The following is a 20,361-nucleotide window of genomic DNA, read 5'->3' as shown; positions in this document are numbered from 1 at the left end:
ACAGCCCATGTCTCTCTGTGACTGTGTCTGTGTCTCTGCTTGTGTCTCTGTCTCTCACACGCGCACACACACAGAGCTATTGTAGTTCAAAGGCAGCCATGCATTGCCAATAGGCATGGCCATGTCCCAATAAAACTTGATTTATAACAACGTGTGACTGGCCGGACATTAGGTGTCATTTGCCAGCCCCTGAAAGAAGCTGGCCTCTGCCTTCTATGGGATCCAGTCCCACCAGTGGAGATGCAGCACGCCCAGAGACAGGGTGCCACTTGGGGAAGGGCCCAGTGCCCCTGGCAAAACCTCTAACAAAGATGCGCCAGGCAAGCCCATATGTGTGCCAGATGCTTTAAATCAGCGGCCATGGCGGCATTCATTACCACCGAGCGCACACTTTAATGGGGTGCCTGACATAGCACTGCATTACACCCCAATAATGCTCCTGAGAACCAAGCCTTGACCGCGTGTGAGGGCGGACACCTGCCATCTCAACTCCTTGGGAGGCAGAGGCAGGAGTAGTGAGTGTTCAAGGCCAGCCCAGGCAAAGTTCGCAAGATCCTAGCTCCAAAACCAAACAAAAGCAAAAGCTCTTGGGGTGCAGGTCAGCGGCGGCATGCTTGCCTAGCACACACACAATGCTCTCAGTTCAATCCCCAGGGTAGAGCAAAAGGTGAGCAGTAGGTTTAATCGATGCCTCCAGTACGCAGGAAGGGAGGGGAGGAGGGCTCTGTCCTGGGCCAGCTCATCACCCACTGTGCATCCTGCAATGTCCTCCTCTTCTAGTTCCTTTCAAATGCCCTGGGTTGGGAAGGTCTGGGGATTGAACCCAGGGATTCATACACATTACTCATGAACTCTATGACTAAGTGCTACTCTCTAGTCCCCAAATGCCTCTGAATTTTAAAAAAGTTTATGTAAGCCGGGCGCTGGTGGCTCACGCCTGTAATCCTAGCTACTCAGGAGGCTGAGATCTGAGGATCGTGGTTCAAAGCCAGCCCGGGCAGGAAAGACCGAGAGACTCCTATCTCCAATAAACCACCAGAAAACCGGATGTGGCGCTGTAGCTCAAGTGGTAGAGCGCTCGCCTTGAGCTGAAGAGCTGAGGGACAGCGCCCAGGCCCAGAATTCAAGCCCCACGACCGACAAAAAAAATAAAATAAAATAAAATAAAATAGTTTATGTAAGTGGGGGGAACAAATGTGATTTATGTTAACAGAAAATTTAGAAGATATTCTTTTTGTGTGTGTGTGTGTATAGGGATTTGAAGTCAATGCCTGGGCACTATTCCTTAGGTTTTTGACTCAAGGCTGGCTCTCTACTACCTGAGCCACAACTCCACTTCTTGTTTTTGTGGTGGTTGATTAGAGATCATAATCTCCCAGACTTTGCGGTGTGGACTGGCTTTGAACCGTGATCCTCAGATCTCAGACTCCTGAGTAGCTAGCATTACAGATGTGAGCCACTGGCGCCTGACTGCTGGATACTACCGTATACCTTTAAAAACTGTAACATTTGACAATTCATAATGGGAAGGTTTATAGCTAGCACAGCAATTTGTCCCTTGATCCCTCTGTGCCATCTGTGGAGCCCCCAGCTGGCTCCTCCTGGGGCCACTCTCTCCGAGCCAGTGGGGGTGTGAGTTCACTGCATCCCGGAAATGCTTCTGAGCTGTGGGGTCCCCAGTGAGCCTCCTTATCTGCCCGGGACTCAGTGTGCCTGTCTGTCCAATGGGGATACAGGCAGGTACCAAGGAAGTAGGGACATGGTTCTTCTAACACCTGATGCTTGCCACACGTACCATTCCTAACGCTACTGCTGTGACGGTCGCTATGGGTCTTCTGTCTTTCCCTGCTCTCCAGTCTCTCCTCAGAATCGGCCTGAGCTCATTTTGACCCTCTCCCTCTGACAGGACTGTGCTCCTAAGCTGTTAAGCATGGCCCTTTCATTCCATTTTATTCCAGCCTGAGGACAGAGGTGGGTTACTTGTTTTTGTGCCAGTTCCGGGGCTTGAACTTAAGGCCTGGGTACTGCCCCTTACACGTTTTTCACTCAAAGCTGGGAGCCACAGCTCCACTTCCGGCTTTGGAGTGGTTCATTGGAGATGAGAGTCTTGCAGACTTTCCAGTCTGGGCTATAGACCCTCAGATCTGAGGAACCTCAGATCTCAGCCTCCTGAGTAGCTAGGATGACAGCCGTGAGCCACTGGTGCCCGGCTTCACTTCAGAGAGGCGGCTTGACTGTGGTCGCTGCTGGGCTAGGCCAGAGCTACGAGCATCTGGGCACACTTTGCTGTAAATGTGGGCACCCTTTCCCGCTGGCTCTTCCCCTGGTCCGGGGCCCGTCCCCACCCCCACGGTCAGCTGGTGTGCTGATTCAGTGCTTTCTTGCCTGGATGGAGTTGTCACCAAGTCTCAGCGGAACTCATGAGTCTTCCTCCTGCCTGACTCGGGGACACGTGGCTGCCGCACTGACACGTCCCACACTATGTCCCTCGTGAGCCCTCGGCAGTCAGCTGCAAGGCCTTCCGGTCACCCGGGTGCTGCTCTGCCCTGGGGTGGCCAGGCTCTCCCAGTGTCAGCCCCTGCCCGGCATAACAAACAGCTGGCCTTCCCCAGTGTAGCCCCCAGGGGCCACAGAAGACTGCCAGGGGCTCAGGCCTCTCTTCAACACCCCTCCCACCCATCCCTCCCAGCTCAAGGCTATCTACACTCGGTGCCAATGTCCCAGGTGACCATTTTCCCTCTTGGGTCCCTCTGCTCTGCTCTCCCTCCCACCCCAGGCCCTGGGGCCTTTGCCACATGACCCTCTGTCCACAGGGTCCATCTCTCTTGTGACCAGACCTACCCCTCAGGCCAGATCTCAACATACGGCCACTGCCCAGACTGATGCAAAGCCCGGCCATGTGAGTGTGTGCAGACACCCACGTTGCACTTTTGCCTCTATTTGCTTCATGAAAGCAAAATGGCTTGGGGGTGTGGCTCAAGAGGTAGAGTGTGGCCGGGCACCGGTGACTCATGCCTGTCATCCTAGTTACTCGGGAGGCTGAGATCTAAGGATCACGGTTCAAAGCCAGCCTGGGCAGGAAAGTCTGTGAGACTCTTATCTCCAATAAACCACCAGAAAACCTGAAGTGGCGCTGTGGATCAAGCAGTAGAGTGCTCACCTTGAGCTGAAGAGCTGAGGGACAGTGCCAAGGTCCAGAGTTCAAGCCCCAAGACTGCCCCCCACCACCCCAAAAAAAGAGGTATTGTGTCAGGCTGGGAAAGTGGCTTAGTGTTAGAGTGCTTGCCTAGCATATATGAAGCCCTGAGTTCAAGTCCTCAGTACCACATACATAGAAAAAGCCGGAAGTGGCACTGTGGCTCAACTGAGCCTTGAGCAAAAGAAGCTCAGGGACAGTGCGCAGGCCCTGAGTTCAAACCCCAGGACTGGCAAAAAAAAAAAGAAAAGAGGTATAGTGTCTGTCTAGCAGGTTCAAGGCCCTGAGTTCAAACCCCAGTACCACCATTTACATATTCCCCGACAAGTATGCTGCATGGAAAGCAGGCCACTCAGTGACCGGGCTTGGGGTCTGCATCCTCCAGGTAGAAGGCATTGCTCTGCTCTGATCAAGGTCTGAGGTGAACAGCAGCCACAGCCGACGGCTCCTTCTCTAGCATCCGCAGACCCTCCGGAACCATCTCCCAGCCCAGGCCCCATCCTCTCTCCTGCCGTCATTGCAGCCCCGCCTCAGCCCTCCCCTGGCATAGGAGGGAAGAAGACAGATGCTGGCTGTTTTCCTGGCTCTGAAACCCAGCTCCAGCCCTGAGCCATGCAAATGCTCACAGTAAACAGGAGACCCACAAGAAGACTCGTTTCCAAAAGGCTGTGGCCGTTGGAGGGCACATGCGGAGAAGGTGGTGGCAGCCTCGGCCCCTGCCCACCCCACAGATAACGAGACCCCGGCATCCACACACCTAGGTTGTGACCCCTCTAAAGCCCGTGCCTGAATTTGCTTTTGAACAGTCAGCTAAACTACTCTTCTAGAGCTTCTGAGAACTTTCCTGAAAACCCCCACCAAACACAACCCATATCCTCAACTCCCCTGCCTGCGCTGGCTTTGAGCTGTGAACCTCAGATCTGTCTCCTGAGTGGCTAGGATGACAGGTGTGAGCCACCGGCGCCCGGCTCTCCTGTGCGTTTTCTTTCTCCGGCTATTTTTCCATCTTCCTAGCTTCCCGGGGTGTCCCCAGCCTGCAGCCCCTGGCAGGTCAGTAGATCTCCCATCAGGCCCAGCGTGGCCACGCCCTTCTCCACTCCGGCCTGGGTATCATTCCCCACCCCTGTTCTCCACGAGTTCAGTATCACTGAAGGATCTGGCCAGCCAGCACAGCCGGCACCAACGACCTCCACCTGGCAGTCTAGCCCAGATGTGCAAGGAGGGAAGTGGGAACCAAGACCCTCGGCCGCTTCCGGACCACAGCCCAGCACTGCTCACTGGCTGTGCTGCCAGGATGGGTACATTCCAGAGGCCTGATTGGTCCCAGGCTGGCACTGACCTCGGGCCAAGAGTGGAGGGGGAAGGGAGGGAGCTCCCTTCCAGAACTGGCCCCACCTCCCCCCTCTGCAGCTCCAATCTTGGGAGCTGCCAGAGGCCTGGGTGCCACCCCTCCATTGGCAGGAGACTCCCTGCCACCAACCCAGTCCACACGTGAGCCAAGGAGCTCTCAGCCACCCCCGGCTCTTCACACTACCACCACAAACACACTTCAACCTGTTACACCCCACCTTCTGCATTTTGGTTTCTTGAAGAGTTACCCAACATTTGTCTGAACAGCACTGGGTCTCAATTTTTCCTTTTTTTGGGGGGGGGGTGCTAGTCCTGGAGCTTGAACTCAAGGCCTGGGCGCTGTCCCTGAGCTGCTTTTGCTCAAGGCTAGTTCTCTACCACTTGAGCCACAGCTCCATTTCCAGCTTTTTTTGATTTTGTTTTTGGTGGTGAGTTGGAGATAAGAGTCTCACAGACTTTCCTCTCTGGGCTGGCTTTGAACTGAGACACTGAGATCTCAGCCTCCTGGAATAGCTAGGATTACAGGGGTGAGCCACCACGTGCTGGAGGTGAATGAGGGCATGCCACTCACCTGCACTGACTGTCTACTTAAACCCACATCCACTTCACTCCAGATATCCCTTGGGGCTGAGCCGGCCATGGTGGGACTTCTCAGTGAAATGCACAAGCCAGGTGAAAATCAGGATGCACAAACTTGAGGACATACATCTGTTGTGTCAGAAGTAGTCACACACATTTCCCCAGAGAGTGGTCCCATGCATGGAAGGTTTGGCCCGGCTCAGGGATCTGATGTCACGCTCTGTACCCATGATAGTGAGGACAGAGCTGTGATTGAGTGCTTACTGTCGGCTTCCTGGTGCAGCCACTTCTACCGGTGTGATTCCTGTCACTGCGCACAGAGGCCCCACAGCAAGTCAGGACGCCCTGGGAGCATCACATCATCCTGGGGCCTGGCCTATGGGCCCCACACGGGCTGGGGCTGGAGACCCAAGGTTTGCCGAAAACAGATTCTGGGGAGGAGACAGCCGGCACAAGCTGGTGCAGTGTGAACGTAATGTGGCTTAAGGCACCGCCACCCAGACCAGACTTTATTCTCTGGGTCCAGAAAGCTTCTGAGAATTTGCCCTTGACTTCAGAAAGGAGCCAAAAGGAGCCAGAGTCTGCCAGATGGCTCAGCCGGCTGGGCAACTCCAGGCTCAACCACACACAGGATGGTCTGAATGGCCAGCCTAGGGCTGCTTTCCAGGTTCCTGTGGCTACACGGGACTTACAGGAGGCGGCAAGGATGCCTTAGGTGAGAGGGAAGCCAAGCCTAAGCAGAGCACTGACAGAGACACATTTCCTATTTGTCAAGACCTTTAGGAAAGGACAGGTACGTGGGCCTTCCAAGAGCAGGCCGGCTCATCCCTTCATGCTACAATCACAGAGTGAATCTCCCCTGCCAGCCACAGTTCTAATCCTACTACTGCCAGTAAGACCCTCCCTAAAATCCTTCCAGGGGCAGAGAGAAATCTGACTGATTCTGATACCAATTGCCTTGTGCACAGAGCCAGGCTGCGTGCGGCCCAGAGCGGAAGAAGCCAGCACGTCATGAGCAAAGTCAGCCCTCCTGCGTGCACGCTCACCAGACCCGGGGGTCACAGGCCTGGTTGCACAAAGTCTACAGAGGGGCTTTTACAGCTACAGAAGCCAAGGTCTGAGCTAGACTTCTATGCCTACAAAGGCACCAGAGTAATCTTTAGAAGCCACCAGGCAATCCTGTTCCGAGCCAGAACAGGGACCCCTTGCTGAGCAAGTCTGCACCGCGTAAAAGATGGGCTGTCACTCCAGAGTCCTCCCCTGGGATCCTTTCCTTTTGTTTTTTGCTCTAGTTGGTCATCCCAGGAGGGCTGGACAGGGCAGCCTAACAGTTCCCCTCTCCCACATTTACAACCTGTTGGATCTGTGAACATAAGCCTACTTGGAAACAGGGTCTTGCTGATGTAAATCACATCGAGATGAGATCATGCTGGATGAGGGTGGGCCCTTTTATTTAAAAAAAAAAAAGATTTTACTGGAGAGAGGGCCACATGAAGTCAAAGGCAGGTCTAACAGGGATATGTCTATACCCCTAGAACACCGAGGACTGCTAGCCTACCCCCCCTTCCCCCCACCCCGCCCAGAGGTTAGGAAATGGACACAGGCCTCCAGAAGGACCCAGTCCTCTTTACACATGGATTTAGATTTCTGGCTTCCTGACTGTGAGGTGATCACGTCTCATTGTCTGAAGGTGCCCAGAGATACCCAGTGATGGTCATTTGTCCCAGTGATACAAGAGACAGATACACTGGGCTTTGCTCTGTAGTACAGCTCTGGCCTCTGCATCGGATAGGGTAGGGTTAAAAGTTGACGCTTTAGAGTGATTTTGCCACAATGATTTGGACACCAATGGCAGGAAACCTAGGCAGTGCCCAAGGCCCAAAGAAAGCGCAAAGCATCTGCAAGCGCCCTTGGACCTCGGCAAGCCTTGATCCAAACCAGACCAGAAGCAGCACCCAGCGCAGAGCTGCCTCCTTTACTGCTGGGCAAGTCCAGAAGTGGATGCCTGGAGACTTTCCAGGTCAGCTTCTAGGAGCCCCCAGCCCAGGTGCCCCCAGACCTCGCCTAGGAAGGAGCGTGGCCTCCAGCACGGGAGCCCTGACAGACTTGTCTTGGGAGCGGACCCCAGAGGAAGGCCACGCACTCATCGCACCCCTACCCCATTGGGAAGACCCTCTTCTTTGCCCCCAACCCCAGTTTTGCTGAACACCAAAGCCAAACTGGACAAAAGACTTCAGTCCCCAAATGAGGTTTTATGGAAACTCTTGAGCAGGCCCTCGGCACACCCTACACCCAAATGGCCTCAGCCTAAGTTCCCACACATGGAGTCCTTGAAAATTCCCCAAACTGGGGTGGGGCCGCTGAGCGGGAGGGGGTACGGAGGGAGCTGGGGTACCCTGGCTCCACTCTGGGCAGGTGAGGAAGGCCTGCCCCTCCCCCCCCATCAGTCACACTGTTCAGCTGGCTGAGATTTCGCTCACCTGCTGGGGATCTGATCCGGAGAGGCCTGCAAGGGTCTGGGGGACCCTCCAGTTCCTCCCGTGCTGTCCTGACCAAGGATGGGTCTGCGTCCTGGTGGGTGGGAGACAACGGGGCCTCCCCGCCTCCCCCCTCCTCCCTGCCTCCCCCCTCCTCCCTGCGGATGCCCACCTTTGGGCACAGGATGTCCTGAGATTCAGGTTTGCTTGCTGGCAACCCAGGCACCTAGACCATTCCACGTGTCCCCCATAGCCAGTGAAGCCTCCAGTTTTGATTTTTTTTGGGGGGGGGGGTTCCTGTAAAACTCACCAGCAGCATAAATACTCAGGGTCCTGGCCCCTGCCTAGCTGTGTCTGAGGGGCTTCCTGGGTCAGAAGCCCCCTCTGCAGGCTTTGCTGCCCTGTCCCTCTGAGCTAATGGAACCTGGGATGGGGGGGGAGGGCTTTACATCCTGCTGGGATTAATGCCCCAATCCCCAAATGGCTGGTGGGAGAAGCACCCCCACAGGGAAGCTCATGCCCCGCCTCACCTGTGGAGGGGGGTCCCTTGACCTTCGGCCTCCCTACCCCACCCCAGCTGTGTCCCCCACTTCCCCGCCCCCCGCGCTGGCAGCCCAGGGAGGCCGCCTGCCAAAGCCCAAGCCTCCTGGCTGGCTCCCTTCTCCCTTCTCCGGGGCTGGAGCGGCTGCGGAATTTCGGTGGAATTTTGAGGTCGCAAAGCATCTCGGCGGCGAAGAGAGGGAAAGAAAGGGAGAGGCGCGAGGGGAAAAGAAAGTGCGGGCGTCCGCTTGCGGGATTCCGGAGGGCGGGCACGGGGTCCCCGGGGCCTGGGGCGGGAGAGGGCGCGGGGTCCCTGGGGCCGCCGGGCCGGACAGGGCGCGGGGTCCCCGGGGCCTGGGGCCGGGAGAGGGCGCGGGTCCCCGGGGCCGGACAGGGCGCGGGGTCCCCGGGGCCGGCGGACTGGGCAGGGCGCGGGGAAGCCACCCCGGGGTGGGGTGGGGGGGTCACCACGGCGGGGCCCCGATGGGGCGGCGGGGGGCCGGGGGTCGCTGCTTACCCACGTCCGCATTGCAAAACGCCTGTTGCGGGTGCACCGGGGAGCAGCTGCAGGCGTCGGCCGGGCGCAGCGGCGCCGCCAGCAGCAGGAGGCCGAGCGCGAGCCGCAGGCTGCGGGCCGCGGCGCCCATGGCGCGTGGGGGCTCGGCCGGGCCGGGCCGGGCCGCTGCCGCGGGCGGTGGGCTCCTGCGCGGCGGGCACGGGCCGGGCACGCCCTCCTCACCCGCGCCGCCCGCCCGCGCAAACTTTCTGCTCTTTGTCTCGGGGTGGACGCGGGGAGGGCACGGGGCGGCGCGCCGGGCGGAAGGGCGGCGGGCGGCGGGCGGCGGGCGGCGGGCGGCGGCGGCGGGCGCAGCCCGGACTCGGCCCCTCCACGGCCTTCTACGGATGCGCTCGCGGCGGGCTCGGCCGCGCCGGCGTTTTATGGCGCTCCGCGGGGCCTCGGCTCCTCCTCCCGGTGGCTGGCGGCCAGTGCAGGCCGGGCGGGCGCGCGGGCGGGCGGGCGCCCGGCTCCCCTCCTCCCCGGCTCCCCTCCTCCCCGCCCACCCTCCCCCGAACCCGGGCTTTGTTGTGCCCGGCCTGGCACGGCGGCGGCCCCGCAGGCCTCGGCGCACGGCCTGGCCCGGCCACGCGCGCCCTGGCTCCCGCGGGGCACCCGGCTGGGCCCCGTCCCCGGCCAGCCTGGGTCTGGGGGCTTGCCCAGCTGCAGCTGCTCCCCCCGGAGTGGATTCTGGCCCCCTGAGCCACAGGTAGAGTGCTTGGGGCGGGGTCCCCTGGTCCCACGCAGTGGGCACTCCTGGTGGGCTGAGTGCAATTCCTCTTTCAGATGGAGGCCGTGGATTCGCCTGTGGTGCATGGGCCAGCACCGGGACTTGAACCCAGGGCCATGGAGCTCTTCGCTTTTTTCCCCCCCTCTCAAGTCCGGCACTCTCCCCCTTGAACCACACCCTCCACCCTGTCTTTTTGTTGGTTCGTTGGAGATAAGAGTCTCATAGACCTGTCTGCCCAGATCTCACCTGACTCACTGGGATTATAGGCCCCGGCTACCAGCCTCCCACCACCCGAGGCCTTAGAATTTTAAGCCTTGTTGGCCCTGTAAAAATGGGGTATTGTGAGGAAGGATGTGATTCCTGGGCACCACACAGGATTTTTCTCTTCTTTTTTTTTTTTTTTTGGTCCGTCATGGGGCTTGAACTCTGGGCCTGGGCGCTGTCCCTCAGCTCTTCAGTTCAAGGCAAGCCCTCTACCACTTGAGCTACAGTGCCACTTCCAGTTTTCTGGTTTATTGGAGATAGGAGTCTCACGGTCTCTCCTGCCCAGGCTGGCTTTGAACCTCGATCCTCAGATCTCAGCCTCCTGAGTAGCTAGGATTACAGGCATGAGCCACCAGCGCCCGGCCCACACAGGATTTTTCTATGAACTGGACATAGTTTAGGAACAGCCAGCAAGAGAGAGGGGTGGGCCCAGGAGCCAGGAGGAATGTGTGAGTGGCAACTTCATTTTTTAGTAAATTCCCAGCCTTTTTGTCCATACCTGTGGGCACTGAAGCGCTTTTCACAAAGCAGTTCTGGATTCCAGAAAAGGCCTAGGAACTTAATGGTGCCATTGGGCACAGGGAACGCGTGGTGGCCGGGGCCTTGCCCGCCTGCCCACCCGGAGTGTGTGCCAGCAGGGCCTGTCCTGTCCCCCCAGGATGCAGACCATCCATCTGGGATAAACAACATGAAGAATAGTTTCCCACTAGACAGTGTGGTGCTGACCTGAGATCGAAAACTTTGGAAAATACCGAACGGATGGAAAAACAGCTCCTTTTCTGCTTGTGTGAGCTTTGAAACTAGACAGCACAGGGAGAAAAAAGTGAAATAGACAAGGAGAGTTATTTTTAGCACCCTGACAGTTCCAGAGTCACTCTCTGGGCTTTTGTTAACCTAAAATAGAGTTGTGTCGCAGGTGAAATGATGCTGGATGCTAACTTTGAAAAGTACAGCTGCTTCTGAAACTCCACGCTGCCCGGGCGGCCTGTCAGCTCTTCACAGCTCTTCCACCACCCCCTTTTTTTTTTTTGTCACCAGTGGGAAAAACCATATCGAACTTAGAACCCAGAATGAGTTTGTCAGTGGATGAGAGAAACAGGCAACTCAGCACTAACTCCCTTAGTCTTTTAGCTAAGTTGTGCACTGACCAAGAATTTGTTAGAGTGATAGCTATCTTAAAGCTGGGATGGAAGGTGTCACATAAAGTGTAGACACAAAGGAGGAAGGAGAGGCCTGGGTTGCAGCGGACAGGAGGCAGACAAACCTTCTTCTAGAGGCTAGCTCCTCCAGCCTTCAGTCTGCACCTGTGCCATGGTTTCCCTGTTCATGGACATCTCTACCAGCGCATAGAGATGCTGGACTTTCTCCTAGAAAAAAAAATAGTGCCCCCCCAATTCTGCCACTACGGAGTAGTCTACAATTGTCCACAAACAGACTTCTGTTTGGAAGGCATCTGGAGGCAAATGGCTCCCTCTCTTGTTCTCTTCTCCCTTCTTCCCTCCCTCCCTCCTGCTTCTCCATCAACAATGCCCACTTGAGCATCCATTGTGTTTGGCTGCTGGGAGGGAGCTGGGAGAAGGACACTGCGAAGTCTGCCAGTCAGACCTGCAACTTTTGGAGGTAGGAAGACCTCCAAGCCCTGCAGCTGGATGAGGTGGCCTGGATGGAAGGCAGGGAGTGTGTCAAGGAGTGTGGGGGAGAGGGGAGAGGCTGGAGGGCTCAGAGGTCTGGGAGGGAAGGAGAAGGGAAGGTGGACATTTTCTTCTCAGTGAGTTGGGAGGGTTAGTTTTTTAAAAAAAAAACAAAACAAGCCCCCTCCCCCCCCACAAACCTGCCGTTATGAAATCCAGCAAATCATCAGCACACTAGAACTAGAAGGGTTCTGAGTAGGGACAGACAGGACAAGATGTATCTTCTGGAAGGACAAGAAGGAGCCGGTGAACAAACCAGTCCCAGAGGCTCAGGCACATACGCTCCCCCCTCCATGACCTCCAGCCTCTTCATCTGGAAAATGGTGAATTAAAAACAAACAACCGTTTCTACCTGGGCACTGGTGTCACCCACCTGTCATCCTAGCTACCTAGGAAGCTCAGATCTGAGGATGGAGGTTCAAAGCCAGCCTAGACACAAGTCCAAGAGACACCTATCTCCCAATAAACCTGCAAAAGACCAGAAGTGGAGCTGTAGTTCAAATGATAAGAGGGCTAGCCTTGAGCAAATATGCTAATAAACAATATCTAGACTCAAGGCATGGGTACACCCATGCATACACACACACACACACACACACACACACACACACACACACACACACACACACACACACGCCCTTGTAGTGGGTTGCTGTGAATGGTGATGGAATGCTGTAAAGCTGGATGGTCATTCAGCAAGCATTCAGGAAGGGCAGGGAGCAGGGGGAGCACTGGCCAGGCCTGTGCCCAGGGGGCCCCAGCTCAGCCTAGCTTCCCTCTCTGACAGCCCTTTGTCCTCCCCTGTTGTCAGAACACTCACCCCCAATCCTGACTCAGGCTTCACACCAGGAAGTGACTGAAGACAGGATAGAGCTTTGAACCTGCTGCTGGCATCTGTCTCTCTGCTCCAAGGCCACAGCCTGGGGAAAGGCTGCAGCCGCAAGAGGGAGCATGGGTCAGGACGGCAGGTTCCCCCCCCACTTCCAGAAAGAGGGAATGAGGTAAGAGGACCCCAGGCTGCTCCACCCCATTCCCTCCACTCCAATCCAGCCACCTTCACCTTTCCTCCTCCCCCTCCCCCTCCTCTTTAAGACATAATACAACTTCTTTTAATCCACTTAAATACATGTTACAATATACAAGATATGTGACTTTTTTGCTCTTTTATAATTATCTTTTTCCTGTTATTATAAAGGTGATGTGCATAGGGGTTCCAGTCACACAAGTCAGGTAATGAGTACATTTCTTTTTGGACAATGTCATCTCTTCCCTTGCTCTCTCCCAGTTTTTCCCTCCCATCCCCAACCACAAGTTGCTGGGTTTTTGTGGGGTATTTTTGGTTAGTTGTGGGGCTTGAACTCAGGGCCTGGGTGCTGTCCCTGAGCCTCTTTGTGCTTAAGGCTAGTGCTCCACCACTTGAGCCACAGCACCACTTCTGGTTTTTGAGTGGTTTATTGGAGATAAGAGTCTCAAGGGGACTTTCCTGCCCTGGCTGGCTTTGAACCACAATCCTCAGATCTCAGCCTGCTGAGTAGCTAGGATGACAGGCACCGGTGCCCCACCCACAAGTTATGTGGTTCATTTTCCACATAGTGTCCAGTGAGCACCACTGTACCTCTCCTCATGCTGCTGATTTGAGGGTTATTGGAGGCCATATCAGGGCCCCCAGCCCTGTTTCCACCTGCGAGGCTGTGTCTTGTGTCTGGCCAAAGCAGAGGTCCTCAGGGACTCCCTGCGCAGGTGGGAGGGGACAGTGCTTCGGAGCAGGGCTTTATGGCAGGAGGCTTTCAACCAGGAGCCATGGGCTCATCCCTCCCTCGACTGAGCAAGCATATTCTGAGTGGACCTGTGAATACTGTCCAGGCCATGAGGAAGTGCCCAGAGCCTCTCCTGGCCCTCCTCCCAGGTAAACAGAGTCAGGGCACTCCCCAGGCGTCCCACGCCCTTGGGTGTAGCTGGAGCTCCACCCGGAAGAAGGGGAGTCTGCCTCTCACTCCCGCTCTCGCCCTCTCCATCTGGATGAGCTCCATCTCTCTAGAGACAGCTTGCGTGGGGAGTGGAAGCCCCCCCCCCATCCTTCCGGTGGGTTCCCGGAGCCAGCCGTTCTTGCTGGGAACAGCCACTCAGAGTGGCCCCTCGTGCCAAGGAAGGGGTGTCTCGGCTCTGGTGGAGAGGGAGGGGGCTATGGCAGAAGCTGGGGCCGTGGCTGTGACCCCTTGAAGTTCAGGCAGCCGCGCAACACGGTGTTCCCCCTCAGTACCAAGGTCAGCTGGACACCCGAGTCTTGGTCACAAGAGGAAGGTGATGTCCATCCCCAGGGTCCTCTGGTGGGGTTGCTCTCAGGCAACGGCTTGACATACTGACAGGCAGCAAAACCTGCTCAGATGAGGTTCTGACCTGTGGGAACAGCCCCGGGGCAGACCTAGTTTCTGTGGTGAAGGGGGCAGATGGGGGGCGGCTTTCTTGGCCATAGTCCCCACGTGGCCGTTTTTGGGTGATCTCACTGGTGGCCTGTGGCTTCCTTTGAGTTTTCTGCCATCGCATTGCTCTGTGTTGTCTGCAGTCATGTGGCTGTGTCTCTTTTTGGTGATACTGAAATTTGAACTCAGTACTTCTCATTTGTTAAGCCTGCGGCACTCTGCTTCTTAAGTCACACTCCCTGTCCTTTTTTTGGCATCTCCAATGTATGCCCAGGCCAGCCTGGTCCTTGCTCTGTTTATTTATGCTTCCCACAGAGCTAGAAACACACACACACACACACACACACACACACACACACACACACACACACACACACACGCTGTATCCAGCTATTGAGATGAGGGTCTCACGTATCTGCTCAAGCTGGCCTTGAACCTTGATCTTCCTGTGAACTGCCTCACAAGCAGCTAGGATTGTAGCTGTGAGCCATGGGTGCCTGGCTCTCATAGGGTATCTTTAAGATAAGGACTTTCCATCTCCCACACTCCTGTTTCCCGTCTCCCACCCCGCCAGACCTCCTCCCTGGCAGGACTTTCTGGCCCTGAAGGCCAGTGTGAGCCCTGAGCATGGACTCAGCCAGCCTGCCTGGATGTCAGCCCCTGTAGGCCCTGGTACCAGCCCCAGCACCCATGCTGGGATGAAGCCTCCAGTGATTCCCGACTGGGGAGGAAGAGGAGGAGGAAGGTTGTCCTGGTGGCATGGAGGGTCTAAAGCATTGCCACATCTGAACTAAGCCGGCCAGGTGTCCCCGCCCTGAACACACACGACCCCTCCTCTGAGGCTGCTGGGTGGGGGTGGGGGGCTTGGCCGTGCCCCTCCTCCCAGGGGCCATCTTTGCCTCCATCAGGGGACTCTCACCCTACCAGGGTGGCCTGGAAGAGCCCCTGGGCCCCTCTCTGGAGGGAGGCGATGAGGAAGGGCTGGGGAGCAGAGGTCTGCAGACTGGGCTCCCAGGAGTTTATGCCTCTGGGCTCCGCCACTTCCCCAGTGTCCTCCTTCTTCACCTGTCTGCCTCCTGAGCCCAGCCCCAGCATCCTGGGCTTCCAGAACCTTCCTGTAGCCCAGTTCGATGACGCACACGGGAAGGCATGGGATGCTGGGGTGCCCTGAGCCAGTTGTTCCCCATTTCCTCATGCCCAGGCTCCTTCCTTCTGGCCCCTGCCGCGTGGTCATGTGAGTCTTCTCGAGGGCGGCTTGGAGCCCAGGGCCCCAGCTGTTCCCGCTTGCTCTGGGCGGGTGGAGAGGCTGGCTGGGAGGGACTCACCGGGGGAAGCCGGCTGACCCGTGGGGAAGGCTGCTGGTCACTGTTTCAGGTTCCCTTGGCCTTGGAGCCTGGCTAGGAGGCTCAGGTTTCCAGCCACCCTCCCTGGCTTCCTCTGGTGTTGGGGAGTCGGGGCCACCGGCATGACGTCATCCCCAAGGCACAGGCAGGGAGGCCGGGCCTGCGGGCTGCCAGCCAGTGCTGAGCGGAGCAGTAAATCTCAACGCAAGCCTGTGATTAGCTCTGGGCCCCAGAACTCCCACTCCCCTCTCCCCCGTCCCATTTTCCTCTCTGTGTTCCTGCCTGGTCTTTGTGCTCCCTCTTTCCTCTCCCCCCAAACCCTCCTTCTGTCTGGGGTGGGGAGGGGGGCTGTGCTTCGGGCTCCCGATGAGGTCAGCCCTGCGTCTGCCGGTCGGCAGGGCCATCCAGCCAGGCTCGCATCACTTCTGATTCCAGGCTGGCCTCCCTCCCTCTGCAGCCAGCTCCCGGGGACCAAGGTCTGCGTGCTGAGTTCCCCTAGAGAGGCACGAGGGTGGGGGAGTACACAGAACCCCAAGGCTCCGATTCCTGGCGCTGAGTTGCCATGGGAGTGGGCGTGCGCAGCTGGAGAGGGAGGTGTTGGATGGAGTGTCTGATGGGCCATCACTGCTCCTGGAGCCTGGGGTTTGGGCCTAGCGCACGGGCTCCACCTGGGCCCGGCCACCTTCCCCAGAGAGACTTCCCGAAGGCAGGGGTTACACTCAGGGCCGCTCACTAGCTGCGCAGGTGCCCTACCACTTGAGCGGCGGTCCTTAGCCCTTCACGCCTTACTTATCTCTCAGGTAGGGGATCTCGCTCTTCCTTCCTGAGCTAGTCTGGACTGTCGCCCTCCTACTTTACACTTCTAGGATAGCTGGATCACGGGCACATACCGCTGCAACCAGTGCTTTTCATTGAGATGAGATCTGGGTATTCCTCGCCACCCCCCCCCCCCAAGCTGGCCTTGACCCATGATCCTCTAGATCGCTGCCTCTCAAGTAGGTAACTAGGGCTACAAGCATGAGCCACTGCACCCAACCACACAGTTTCTTTCTTCCTTCCCTCCCTCCCTCCCTCCCTCCTTCCTTCCCTTCCTTCCTTCCTTCTTCCTTCCTTCCTTCCTTCCTTCCCTCTCTCCCTCCTAACCTCCCTCTCTCCCCTCTTCTCTTTCTGTCTTTCCTTCCTTCCTTTTCTTTCTTCCTTCCTTTCTTTCTTTCTTTCTTTTTCTTTCTTTCTTTCTCTCTCTTTTTTCCCCTTCTACTTTTCTTTCTTTCTTTCTCTCTTTCTTTCTCTGTGTGTGTGTGTGTGTGTGTGTGTGTGTGTGTGTGTGTGTGGTGTGTGGTGTGTGTGTGTGTGTGTGTGTGTGTGTGTGTGTGTGTGTGTGTGTGTGTGTGTGTGTCCTAGGGCTTAAACTCAGGGCCTGGATGCCTGTCCTTGAACTTTTTTACTCATGGCTAGAGCTGTACCACTTGAGCCACACCCCCATTTCTGGCTTCTTGGTGGTTAACTGGAGATAAGAGTCTCATGGACTTTCCTGTCCAGGCTGTCTTTGAATCTCAATCTTCAGACCTCAGCCTCCTGAGTCGCTGGGATTACAGGGGTGAGCACCAATGCCCGGCCACACTATATATTCTTAAGTTATAGTTCATTCATTCAACAGGTATTCTTGGGCACTATCATGTGCCAAAACCCTGCAGAAGCAGAGGGGGGATGGGGCAAAAGGTCTCCTCCCCTGCTCCACACCAACCAGGATGTACACGGCAGTGGTGATGCCAGGGCCGTGGCAGAGGCTCGGGGAGGAGGTGGGCTGTGGAGGTGGAAGGGCCGGCATGTGGGAAGGGGAGGGTGGAGGACGCGGGCCGCGGGCGTGGGAGGGGGCGGGGCTGGCGGTCAGCGGGTCTGAGGTGAGCCTGAGTCGGGGTGGCTGGAGCCAGCAGCAGCTGTTGGCGGTGACTCACTCGGAGAGGAAGATTGGAAACACATGTTCCCGCCGAGAGGCGCATTTATTACTCAGAGCTGAGGGTTCCCAGGAGTCAACGGGAGGGGGAGGGGAGTAGGGGGGAGGGCCGGGCTCACCGTCACTGTCACAGTCAATGCAGAGGCATCCTAGCCCAACCTGATGCCACTACGAAGTGAAACTGTTTCTCTTTGGCAGTACTGGGGCTGAACCCGGGCATTTGTTCTCTAAGCTCTGCCTCCCGAACTATGCCCCCAGCCCTTCTTGCTTTCATTATTTTTTCCAGTAGGATCTTGATTTCTGCCTGGCAGCCTGGAACAAGATCTCCTATCTAGGTGTCCCACGTAGCTGGGGTGACAGGCATGTATCACTGAACCCAGCTTTTTATTGGTTGAGATGGGGTGGGTCCGGCAAACTTTCTAGCCTAGGTTGCCTTCCAACTGTGATCCTCCCCACTTGTGTCTGCCAAATAGCAAGGATTACAGGCATGAGCCACAGCACGTGGCTGGGGGTGGGGAGGGGGGGTTCTCAAGGCCTTGAACTTGGTAAGCAGGTGCTTTCCCATTGAATCACAAAAAAGCTTGTGAAAAACCTCAAATCTACCCACAAGGGGTAAGACTAGTAAGGTACTTACCTTGAAAATGATCAATTCTGGGGCTGGGAAGGTGGCTCAGTGGTAGAGTGCTTGCCTTGCATGCCTGAGGCCCTGGGTTCGATTCCTCAGCACCACATAAGCAGAAAAAGCTGGAAGTGGTGCTTTGGCTCAAGTGGTAGAGCACTAGCCTTGAGCTGAAGAGCTGAGGGACAGTGCTCAGGCCCAGAGTTCAGGCCCCATGACCGACAAAAAAAAAAAAAAAGAGAGCGAATGATCAATTCTGTTTGATCAATATTTACCCTGAACACAGGGCAGGGGTGGGGGATGGTAACTGATTCAACTCAGGGCTTCATGCTTGCTAAGCAAGCAGTCTTCCCCTAGAGCCAGCCCCTGTTCTACCCTGAAGTGTGTGTGTGTGTGTGTGTGTGTGTGTGTGTGTGTGTGTGTGCGCGCGCGTGTGTGCGCATGCATGCACACGTGTGCCCACGCTGGGGCTTGAATTCTATGCCACAGCTTCATTTCTGGCTTTTTTACTGGTTAATTGGAGATAAAAGTCTCATAGACTTTTCTCTCCTAGCTGACTTTGAACCACAATCCTCAGATCTTAGCCTCCTAAGTAGCTGGGATTACAGGCGTGAGCCATTGGCATCTGGCTTCCAATGGATTATTTTGCCAGTGAATCCCAGGCCTTTCCAAGCCAATTCAGAACAACTGTGTTGCTGGTGAGGTTTTGTTTGTTTGTTTATTTTTGTTTTGTTTCAAATGCTGTAGGTTTACCCGCTCTTTGGGGTAGAGAAGTGGCTAACTTTATTCCATGAGACCTTATCTTTGCACACAAGACTTTTCTCTTGGGACAAAGCCAGGCTGGCCACTCTGCTGTCTGAGTCCCTGTCTTCTGTGACAGCTCAGAGTCTCACAGCTGTGTGCATGGTCTGTGCTCATCTCCAGAGCTGAGGATGTAGCCAAATGGTCACGCAAGGAGTCTTATCTGCGCTCAATCAGTTGCTGGATTCTTCAGGCCTCTGCTTAAGGTGTCTGCTGGAGTTAAAGGCTTAGAAGTTCCCCCCAAGCCTTGAAGTTTCCTGGATGGGCAAGGGGAGACATCTGGAACATTATTACCTACCCCCCGTGGAATGCCTGCCATCCTCACCCAACTACTGTCCAGGTCAAATTCCACTGTCATTCGGTACAGAAAGATGTTTTGTGTCACCAAGAGCTGGGGCTTGGGGACCGTGCCTGTGTGCTGTGTGACGTCGCCATTTCTGCCTCCTCATTTGGAAACTGGGGTCCTGCCAGCTCCGGGCGAGGCTCCAGCCCAGGGCAAGTCCTCTGTGATACTGGCTCTGGTGAGATCGGGAATCAAAAGCAGGCTGCTTAGCTCAGAACTTGCTGAGCGGCGGCCACGGCAAGCCTGTCACACTGCAGGCCCAGCCCCAGCCTTAGTACAGTCCTCCGAGCCACAGTGGACGTGTAACTTTTAGTCAAGGCCCTAAGTCCTCTCTGGCAGGGTGGGCACACGCGTGCATGCACGGTGGCTCACACCTGTTATCCTAGATACTCAGAAGGCTGAGATCTGAGGATCAAGGTTTGAAGCCAGCTCAGGCAGGAAAGTCTATAAGATTCTTATGTCCAATTAACAAGCAGCAAAGCTCCAGAAGTGGAGCTGTGGCTCCAGAGGTAGATCACCACCCCTGAGTTCAAGCCCCAGTATGGACACAAGCGTGCACATGTGCACACGCGCGCACGCACACAGAGCAATTGTGACTTTGGGCCTTGAAGGTGGATTGCGTTGAGCAGTCAGAGACAAGAAGCCGTTGTGATAGAACAGCTTGGTGGGCAGGAGGTCAGGCGGGAGCCTGCTGATTGATGGGCAGGTGGGAGGTTGGCATGGTAACACCAGAGCTGGCACACGAGGGCTTCCCCCTCCCGCCCCCAGCCCTACCACTTCGCTACAGGCCAGAGAGCACTGGGGCAGACAGCTGAGGGAGGCAAGTGAGCAGGGGGTGGGGCTAGAAATGGCTCCTCCCACCGGCTCCCAGGAAGCCCCCTGCCCTGCCCCGCACCCCAGAGTGACCAGAGACTCTGGCCACCAACCCTGACTGCTGAGCATGGCCTGCCTTTTCCTCACCCTTCTTTTCTCTAAGCCAGGACCCGGATCTAACCAGGAAGAGGGGATGAGGTGGAAGACAGTGTCACCGCCAGCTGCCCCAGGGGCTCCCGAGGGACAGGAGCGCCCCGCCTGGAGTGTTTGCTACAGCTGAGGAGGGAGACACACTCCAGGAGAAGGTGAGAACAGGGCCTCACGCTTTGGGCTGGAAACAGCTTGGCTGGCAAACGAGCAAACAGATTTAAACCAGGCCAGAGGGAGGGCGGAAAGACGGGAGTCAAGCCCGCTAGGTGAGGAGGAGATGGTTTGGGGGACACCGAGGGGGGCCTGGGCGTGACACATGGGTGTTGCAGAACACTGAAGGCAGCGTGCTCACTGAAGCTCCCCAAGATTCCAGTCGTGTTGTAGACTGGTGCTCATCTTTTAAAATTTTATTTATTTATCTTTGTCGGCCGGGGGCCTGAACTCTGGGCCTGGGCGCTGCCCCTCAGCTCTTCAGCTCAAGGCGAGCGCTCTACCCCTTGAGCCACGGTGCTGTTTCTGGCTTTTTCTGCTGAGG

The 20,361-nt window shown here is 56.5% G+C and overlaps 1 protein-coding gene across 1 annotated transcript in view; it reads right to left on the bottom strand.

Moving 5' to 3' along the window:
* The window catches only part of Timp2 (TIMP metallopeptidase inhibitor 2), a 45,619-nt gene extending 36,579 nt beyond the window's left edge, over positions 1-9,040 (bottom strand). Inside the window, exon 1 of the mRNA XM_069992859.1 lies at positions 8,660-9,040. Coding sequence (XP_069848960.1) covers positions 8,660-8,789 — 130 coding nt within the window. The 5' untranslated portion in view covers positions 8,790-9,040. The remainder of the gene's footprint in view (positions 1-8,659) is intronic.
* Between the last annotated feature and the right edge of the window lie 11,321 nt (positions 9,041-20,361).

The sequence above is a fragment of the Dipodomys merriami genome, unplaced genomic scaffold (genome assembly GCF_024711535.1).
Source record: "Dipodomys merriami isolate MVZ:Mamm:240054 unplaced genomic scaffold, mDipMer1.0.p SCAF_42, whole genome shotgun sequence".
NCBI classification, from domain to species: Eukaryota; Metazoa; Chordata; class Mammalia; order Rodentia; family Heteromyidae; genus Dipodomys; species Dipodomys merriami.
Note: the sequence above shows the minus strand (reverse complement) of the source record. Positions and strands in the feature narration are given on the sequence as shown.